This window comes from Platichthys flesus, chromosome 4, assembly GCF_949316205.1.
Source record: "Platichthys flesus chromosome 4, fPlaFle2.1, whole genome shotgun sequence".
Lineage (NCBI taxonomy): Eukaryota > Metazoa > Chordata > Actinopteri > Pleuronectiformes > Pleuronectidae > Platichthys > Platichthys flesus.
In genome coordinates this window covers 18,860,596-18,870,018 of record NC_084948.1, presented here as the reverse complement: position 1 = coordinate 18,870,018, position 9,423 = coordinate 18,860,596, and the positions used below count along the sequence as shown (strand labels likewise).

Sequence of the window (9,423 nt, the reverse complement as noted above, 5' to 3'; positions counted from 1 at the left end):
CCTGATGGAGGATAAAGTTCCTACCTGGAAAGCAATAATTCATAGATGATCAATTAACCATTGATAAAGTGATTAACTATAGACGACTATATTAACGAGATTAATACGCCAAACTAAGCAACGTATTCTAAGTGTTTTCTTCTCTGGCCAGTGTCTCGGCTCCGAACCATAGTTAGGAGCTCAGCTCACTGGTCAGGGCCAGCCCTGGCAATGTTGGCGCCCTAGGCGAGATATCAAATTGGCGCCCCCCCAACATACACACGCAAACTGTCATGCATCCCCAATAACTTTTGGACTGTAAACAGATGCACACACAGGCAGACAAATTTGTAAGCTATAAAAAACAATAAAAATATCCTATAAAAAAATATCAAAGAGTCCTGTACTGATAGCTTATCATGTCATGTCGACACAATCATCAATAATGATGATTGTGGACCAGCACCAATGGTGCTGGTTCAGGGGGAAATTATACTGGTCTTCACAGGTGACTGACCAACGTAGGCCTGTTTGTTTTCAACTTTATAAATAAAAAGCGCATAAAATGTCCGCTTCCTGCAGTGGCCTCAATTACCCTTTTATATATATAAGATATGTATGATTAGTTTTTTGTATAAGATTAATTAATTCAATAATCAAATCAACTGTAATGTATTGCTTGCAGATGTGGAGATTTTGAGACCCAGCATTTTCAGGGGACCACAGGGACAGTTTCCCATTTAATATCAATTATCATTACATATTCAGTCTCAGCTCAGAGGTCCTGTTAGAATCTGACCTCTGACTCTGACCTCCATCGTGGCTGAGAGCATGAGCTGGAGCAGAACTTGTGTCATGTGCTTCCTGTGTGCGGGGATGGAGCTTGCATGGTTACAGATCTCCTAACACAGGCGCACAAGTGTCAGTCTGCCAGCTGAGTCACACCAGCAGTCCCTCACAACTTCCACCGAGGTGACAAGAAATTAGCAGCGCTGATCCTCAGATGACCTGCTGGTGTGTATGTGTGTGTGTGTGTGTGTGTGTACGTGTGTGTTTCTTCGTGTCACCCTGTACCTGAGGTCACATCTCTTCCACTGAGCTGGCAGAAGATGATGTATGATGGGAGCGGAGATGTCATCTGAGCCACTCTGGAACTCGGCCCGAGATCGCACAGTATCATAAAGAACATTCTGACTGTACACAGCTCGAGGAAACTGCAGCGGGAAGGAGAGCACGTCAGTCAGTCACGTGCTGCAGATGAGCTGTGAACTTTATGGTGCGTCAGGAGACACGATGGTGGAAGAACTGCCCTGTATCACTGTCAGGTGTTTGTAAGACTTCTGAGGAAATACAGACGAGTACTTTTACTTCACCTATAATTACCACTTACCAGAATAAAACCTTACAAAACATATAATGATCATATCGAATATGATTATTGCAGATTCAAGCTGTTAAATTCAGCTCCATCACAACAAGCTACACTATTGAAAGGCAACATACCATTTATCATATCATATTCACATATACCCACAAATAGCAACAAAAACTTAAACTTTTTATACTTAGAAGTACATTTGCTATAAATACCCTTTTAGATTTAATTAATGTATGCAGGCCTTTATACTCTAATCAATTCAAGTTGAATTTAGATAATTATTTTTCAAGACATTTTTCAACACGTGTAATATGCTGTTTTGAGTAATAATCTCGATATAATCTTGTGTCTTGATATTGTTAGTATATAACAAATCGAATACCTCGCACAAATACTCTGGAGGTTCCTAGCTCCTGATTGATGCAAAAAAAGTATGATCAACTCCAACCAGAGATATGGAAAATAGAAAATGTGTCATGTAATGGAGTTCTCCATTCAGAACCAAGGCTGTGAATTCTGTAATTTAAACATTATAATCATATTTTCATATAACAACCAAGCACTTGTCACTACCCATCACCTTCCCCAGGAGAGGTGAGAGAGAGGGGGGAGGCAGGGTTGGGGGGAGATTTAAGCGATGGGCTGGGGGGTCATGATGAGAGAGATCGGCTCCATGTCTCTGCGTCCTGATTGGCTGATGCAGGAGCACGTGGCGGAGCGATTCAGCTGGACGACGTAAGAGCAAATCAGAGCACAGCTTAAGTGTGCGTGTGTGTGGGGGGTGTGTGTGTGTGTGTGTGTGTGCGTGTGAGTGTGGGGGGTGTTCGGTACGATCCACCTGACAAGAGGAGGCCTGTTTCCATGACAACATCCCAGTGGGGGAGGGATGGTGTGATTTTGATTGTGTGTGTGTGTGTGTGGGGGGGGGGGGATGTTTCCAGAGAGACTAAAGTGTTAGTGAATGATTTCTCCCAAAATAAAATGAATGACACCTCTGAAACACATACTGGCGCCAAAGAGTAACACACAAACACTCACACACTCCCACACACTACTTGTATCCATGCAACAGTGCTCTGCTGCAGTTTAGGACCCGAGCTACTTAGCAACACAAAGCAGAGAAATCCTGAATGGTGTGTTGTCTGAATGAAGTCGCTGAATGAGATTTTCTCAGCCGCAGAGACATGAATGAAGAGGAAGCAGAGTCAGCGATCACAAATATGTCCAGTAACAATAGTTAACTGTGGAAGATGAACCGAGGAAATCTAGTTACCGTCACTGAGCCGCCTGAGATAGAAGGTTTTCCTGCTTTTCTATCAATACCAAGATTTGGTATCGAGGTTTTAAATGGATACAAAAATATATCTATAGGTCACATCTCTAATTTTACCGGTTGCAGAAGTAAATGAGCCCCTGGATGATACAAGGATTTGTAATAAAAAATAAAGTAGCCATTTAGTAGCATTTAACTTATAGCACGTTGTAGTTAGTTTGGCTCTCTTGAAGAAAATTGCACTTTTCTCTTGATTCTTGTTGTTCTGGGTTTGTACCCTCATGGTTGAATGCACTTATTGTAAATTGCTTTGGATTAAAAGCGTCAGCTAAATGAAATGTAATGTATCGTAATAATAGGATTCAGAGGTACCTCAAAAAAATTTATTTTTTTAATAATGCATGATGTAATATTCTAAAGTTCTTCCAAGATTATTCATGACCTCACTTATAGTATTGTATTGTATGAGGGGAAATACATTTCCAGTCAATATAAGCTTTAAATTATATTTGATCGATAGATATACTTAGTTTTGCTCACCATACTTTTGTTATCGTTTATCATCTGTAGATACGATACGCTACCAGCAATAATATAGCAATAATCCCACTAGGTTAGGTAAAAATCCTTGTACCTGTTGTTGACACACACACACACACACACACACACACACACACACACACACACACACACAAACACATACACGCATACACACATACACACATACACACACACACACACACATCATCATCGACATGTGCGACCGTCCTGGGCACTCACAGTGTCGACTCTATGATGTTAACAGTAATAGTAACATGAATCATTTCACAGGTAAAATTATGAATAGATAATTAAAGAGAAAACTACTTGTTACCTGCAGCCTAACAAGAAAGACTCTCTTCATCATCGGGGTCAAAGATTTCACAATTTACATTTGAGGAAATTACATTCCATCACAAATGTTCCATCTCGAACACAGAGGGAAACAGGTTTTAAGATCATCTGAAGTTGGCAGAAGCAAAACCGACAGAGATAAGAAGAGTCGGCTCAATAATTCATGTTCATGTTAAGAACAGTAAAAACTTTACTGGACCCAAACTGGAAATAAAAAATCTAGACTGCTCTTGTCCACTCAGTGTCTCTCACAGCCTCAAAATAAACATGACAGGACAGAAAACCAGCATAAAGCGCTGAGTCATCAGTGCGCCGTCATTAAAGAAAGCTCCAGGCTCAAAGATCCGTCCGGGAGAAATGACCGGTCCACCGCAGTAAAAATATAACATCAGGTCATTAGGCTTTACTTAAGACCTTTGTTATTCTACGGATTGAGGTTGTTAATATTTATGGGGATGTCAATGGAGAGGCCCGAGATGAAGGATATGGAGGAAGGAGAGAGGGAGAAGTGAAAAGGTGTGTGTGTGTGTGTGTGTATGTGTGTTGAAGTTTGGTGTTGGGGTGAATGGCGCTCTGGAGGTCACGTGGAGGCTGCAAATGTGCTTAGTGATAAGCAAAATTAGGCTTAGGACAGATGGAGGGGTGGAGGACCAGGGGGACGTGGAGTGTGTGTGTGTGTGTGTGTGTGTGTGTGTGTGTGTGTGTGTGTGTGTGTGTGTGTGTGTGTGTGTGTGTGTCTCGTTAGTCTTTAATGGCTGCGAGCTGAGGTGCTCTTTAAGAGGAGGCCTTTCATGAATAATGCAGTCTAATTCAGTCGTACTCAGACGCAGTCCGGCGCTCAGAGGGAACGCCGAGGCCCCGGATCACTGATCAGCACATTCATTCCCTGTGTGTGTGTGTGTGTGTCAGTCCCTTCCACCTCTTCCTCCTGGATCAGCTGTTAAACAGACCCGAGAGTGCTTCCTATCGGCCCACGCTCGTCTCTTTACCATCATGACTTATGAAAAAGTACAGGGAGACCATTGTCGTATTAAAAATCCAATAGAAGGAATAAAAACTCCATATTTGTGACTTCCTCTTCCTGGCTACTGCTTCAAGCACCAATCAGCTTCGTTCTCACTGAAGATATAAAGCTTTAAATATGGATTATCACTTAAACAGTGGAGACCGGTGCAGAGCGCAGTCTGCCTCTGCTGGGACTGGCCTCCTGCGACCCGCACAGGAACAGGGAGGAGAGTAATGGAGGGATGTTTCTTAAATATTTTAAAAAGACTAAGTAATCTAGAATAAAAAAACAGGCACTTTAGTTTCTGGAGTGAATATTGCATCAACTGTCTATTTCCAGCTGCAGGTTAATACACATTAAAAACAAAGTTTCTTTATGTGGTGAGTATTTACATTTACAGGACAGTATAAATGGGATAGGAGTCCATATTCTTAATGAAGAAACTTGTTCTCCAGTAGAAGAATGAGGTTCATTGATGAGTTTCTAGAAACTTTTCAGAGCAAAAGAGGTAAAAGAAGAAAGAAAAAGGAAAAAGATGTATGAAGAAACATCACAAAATATATACAGTACCATGTTCTCAGTTCCCAAGATTGACCATCAGATAAATGTAGAATATCTTGAATCGTGAGACGTATCCTGAAATGAAAGGATCTGGAAACAGGTGATCTACAGCTTTAAACAAATTAAGTTTGAAACAAGCACTCAGTAGAAAGTGTACCTCTGCAAAGGCCCAACAGTGCCTGAATGAAACCACCTCATTTTTTATTTGGATCTACACCAAAATGCACACACTCCTAAATGGAGTCCCATTCAAGATCCATGAATTGTTTTCTGAGAAATCCGCGAAATTATAAAACCACCTCACAATGTTTAAGAGAGTGAAACAAATTCCTGTACCTGCACCAAAAATAACAGGTTCATCTTCCCTGACTCAAACCACATCCTTCCACCACATCCATCCCCCTCCTTGAATGAAGTTATTGGAATTTAAGAACAAACCTGCGATAGAAAATACAAACAGTGAAAATCGACTTATTCCAAACACGTCTGTCTCTTTGACTTCACCAACTTGATCCCGACTGTCCCCAGTTTGAACGACTTAAACAGAAACAGATCAACTCCTCGGCTCAAACATCAAACGGTCGGAGCAGAGAAATCTTCACTGTGACCTTTTGCAGTGACGTGCCTAAAAAATAAATTAGGACCCATCCAACGTGAATTAGAGCCTGTTTAAGAATTGTGTCATGTGCAAACTGTGAACCCAATAGAAATAATAAGAGAGGACACATTACTGCATAGCCTTTATTTTTGAATAGATCTGAAAGAGAGAAGCAAGCAGGAGAACATGCACGTGTCATTTATCTTGGACATTAGGATCACAGACAGTCACCACTGATGAACCACTGCTTCAGCGATCATCTATCAGGAGGAGAGATGATCTCTGAACAGCAAGTGAACAGTACAGGCTGGATTCAAGACATTAAACTGTATTTATCAATTAATCAATAATATTAGTCTCTTAAGTAGAGAAAATCTGAACTGGAATGAAAACTCAAAACTTTTCCACCACCATCACTTTAAGTGACCACCTCTTCCACCATAACCATCATAGACAAATCATAAAAGTCCCCATTTACACACAAAGTCTAATGTTATATGTTTCACCTTAAATCTTAATATCAACCGACCTCTGTCAGTTTCTTTTTAATTTAAAATCACTTCAGAGATTATATGTGAGTGTGCATGTATAAACAGTGGAGTCACTGTACTGTAGTGTGTCACACATCGATGGTGATTTTGTTATATAATGATAATACAGCTCTTAAACAACTATTTGATGAATGATTATATTCCCTATTTATTCTAAATTCCAGTATAACTCAGAAATCAACACATCAACACTCAAGTACTTCGGTCCCTTTGGTTATTAAATCTTAACTTAAACTTCTAAAACCAACAGCACATTAACGACTAGTGATTGGTTTTCAGCATCATACCGATCTAAGACGCTTCAGTTACAATTTGCTCTAATAAATCTACCAATCAAAGGTCAAGAAGCTGGAAATGAAAAAGAAAAATCTCTGTTGGAATCAATCAACCCTTTACAGCCCTCAGCTGCCCCCTAGTGGAGATGTGAGCTTCAGTTTCCATCATTAAGTAAACTGCTGCTGAACGTTGGAGCAGCCTCCTCTCACAGGAACAGGATGATGTCACCGTGGCTCCGCTTACAGGTTCTGTTCGTTCTCGTGGAAGCGGTGGATGTGGTCAGAGTACCTTGGAAAACACAGAATATAAAGAAGATGAATCCACTTGTGAGGATTTAAACGACACATTGAGTTCACACATGATATAAAGCCCGGACGATTCCAGGTTCACTTTCAGCTGCCGGGAGCACTCTCACTTTTTGGCGCAGAAAGCGGTGCAGTCTCTGCCGATGCTCTCGCTCCAGGCGGTCTTGTACAGAACCTGAAAGATCACAGGGGACGATTCAGTTCAGTTTTTCTCTGAAGCTGAACACACAGAATTATTCAAGGTGTTTAAGAATTAGAGACTCACCAAGAAGACCAAGCAGTGCAGGAACAGGGTGTAGAAGAAAGCAATGGTCCGGGCCACTTTGTTGGAGAGAATCACTCGTCCCTAAAGAGACCAAACCAAACGATCAGATCAGGAGTGTGGACGACAAACCAGATTTCAGACAAATATTTGAAAAAGTTCGGGTCGGGTTCATTTGAATTTCTATCCTGCATGTGTCTGGCCCAGGTCGGGTTCGGACACGGTGAATTTTCACAGGTATGTGTGTGTGTGTGTGTGTGTTTGTGTGTGTGTGTGTGTGTGTGTGTATGTGAGTGAGTGAGTGTTACCAGGCTCAGAGTTGCCTTATCCCAGGGGCTGAGGCTCAGGTATCGGCGCTGACGCTCCTGAAAACAAACGGTAGTTCATCATCTTTGGAAATTGTGAACAACTCAAATAACATTATAGTAAAATAAAAAAACACATCAAGATGATTTTACATTTCCCAGAATTACTTTCAGTGAAGCACAAAACTCCTGCGCTTCAGAAAATGTAGAATCCAAATAAGATGTTTTAATTATGCTATTCTGTCACTAAATAAAGCTGCATTGTCACTGTATTGGAAATATCCCATTTGATGAATGGTGTGTTGTCTTGCACCTTCTTGCTGAAGGAGGCGAATGGATCCAGTCTCTCCTCATACTGGGAGGAGTAACGCATAACGGTGTCGTCACTGCCTCCAGCCTGCGACACACAGAAAACACACACAGCTTAATGTCACTCCAGAGTATTTCAGGGTGTTAGATTCCATACGTTCGTGATATTTAAACTTTGAGGTTCACACATGTAGGTCTCGGTCACACAAACACTCACGATACACACCTTGCTGGGGTAGCTCTGCAGGAATTTGATTTTCTCATAGAGTTTGATGTTGTCGGCTCTCAGGCTGTCCAGCTCGGTCTGCAGGGCCTGCATGGTCTGCTGCAGGGAGCGGTTCTCCTGCAGGGCACACAGGAAGCACATGGACGAGAAATGAGCTCTCCCACAATACAACAGTGTGTGAATGTATGTGTGTGTGTGTGCATGTGTGTGTGTGTGTGTGAGAGGGATCGTGACTCACAACTTCCAGCTCCTGGTTGCGAGAACGGAACCTCTCCCTCTGGCTGGAGATGATGGAGAGCAGCGAGTCCATCTGGCCCTGAGGAAGCTCGGGATGTGGGCTCACACCTGAGCCTGGAGGGGGGAAATAAAAATAACATAACCCTTAGAGCCAATAAATCACTTTTCTCTATTTACATGCTGTATGATCAATGATATCTGGAAAATGGGTCAATTGTTGTTAATCTGTTTCACTATCGGACAGTGAAAGTCTAACTCCATTTGAACTGGACACTCTCCCTACGATCTGACGACTGACATATGTTAACAAACTCCCTCAAATACAGAGTCAGAATCAGAAGTTTATCTCATTACATCAAACTTCAGAATTTTCAATTTTATGCTCATGAGAACTGAAACGGCATCAATGAGCTCTAATCTCTTTTGGCGTTCAGACTGTTCAATGTGGAAATTTACCAAAAGTGGAATATTTATTAAAACAGTTTGTCTTAATCCTTTTAATATACAGACAACCAAAAAAATGGGTTAGGGTTAAATATTTATTCGGAATATTTAACCTTGAGATTCACATCATCTTTTTTTGGTCTTTCTGTGATATTGTGTATTTAGCCAAAAAGGAAAATAATTCCAATGAGCAGACAATTAAAACACCCTGATGATTTTCACCTGAACAGTATATTTACTGTTAAAGGCCCGTAAACATATTTTCTCATTTAGCTTCTCAATATGATTAATGGTGTTTCACATGAACATGGTACATTCTAACAAAAGATATGTAGATTTCTCTGCTGAAGAACCAAATCAATTCTCCCGAGATCATAGGAATAATCAGAGAATAATTCATGCGTTTGAGATTTGGAGCAGATCAAAATAGAAATGTGGATCTAGTGAATTTAAATGTGGTTTCATGAGAAGACTGTCCAGCCGTGGCAGAGGAATGGGTTCTCCAGGTGCCATTCTAACATCTTAATCATTCTAACAAAGCCAACTCGAGGTTTCTATCACTGAACATTTCAAATTTCCTCCTTGTAATCAAACTTTTCTTTAACTCTACGTACCAGAAAACATGGCGCCGGCCTCTTTGATCGGATCAGGAATGTCCCCCATGTTGGTGACCTCCGACCCGTCGGCGTCGGGGCGTGTCAGGGAGGACATGGACTGGATGGTGCCCAGGTCGTGCTCCAGCTTAAGAATCAGCTCCTTCTGCTCGGCGCTGGTACGCACAGCAGACGAGAACTCCACCTGCAGCTCTGCATAGCGGCC

At 41.5% G+C, this 9,423-nt stretch overlaps 1 protein-coding gene across 1 annotated transcript in view; it reads right to left on the bottom strand.

Annotated features, from left to right (window-relative positions):
- Positions 1–5,818: 5,818 nt before the first annotated feature.
- The window catches only part of cux1b (cut-like homeobox 1b), a 62,191-nt gene continuing 58,586 nt past the window's right edge, over positions 5,819–9,423 (bottom strand). The window contains exons 15-22 of the mRNA XM_062386693.1: positions 9,219–9,422; positions 8,162–8,274; positions 7,924–8,040; positions 7,702–7,785; positions 7,392–7,448; positions 7,087–7,167; positions 6,932–6,996; positions 5,819–6,804 (exon numbers count right to left, since the gene is read on the bottom strand). Of these exons, the coding sequence (XP_062242677.1) occupies positions 6,756–6,804; positions 6,932–6,996; positions 7,087–7,167; positions 7,392–7,448; positions 7,702–7,785; positions 7,924–8,040; positions 8,162–8,274; positions 9,219–9,422 (770 nt within the window). The 3' untranslated portion in view covers positions 5,819–6,755. The remainder of the gene's footprint in view (positions 6,805–6,931; positions 6,997–7,086; positions 7,168–7,391; positions 7,449–7,701; positions 7,786–7,923; positions 8,041–8,161; positions 8,275–9,218; position 9,423) is intronic.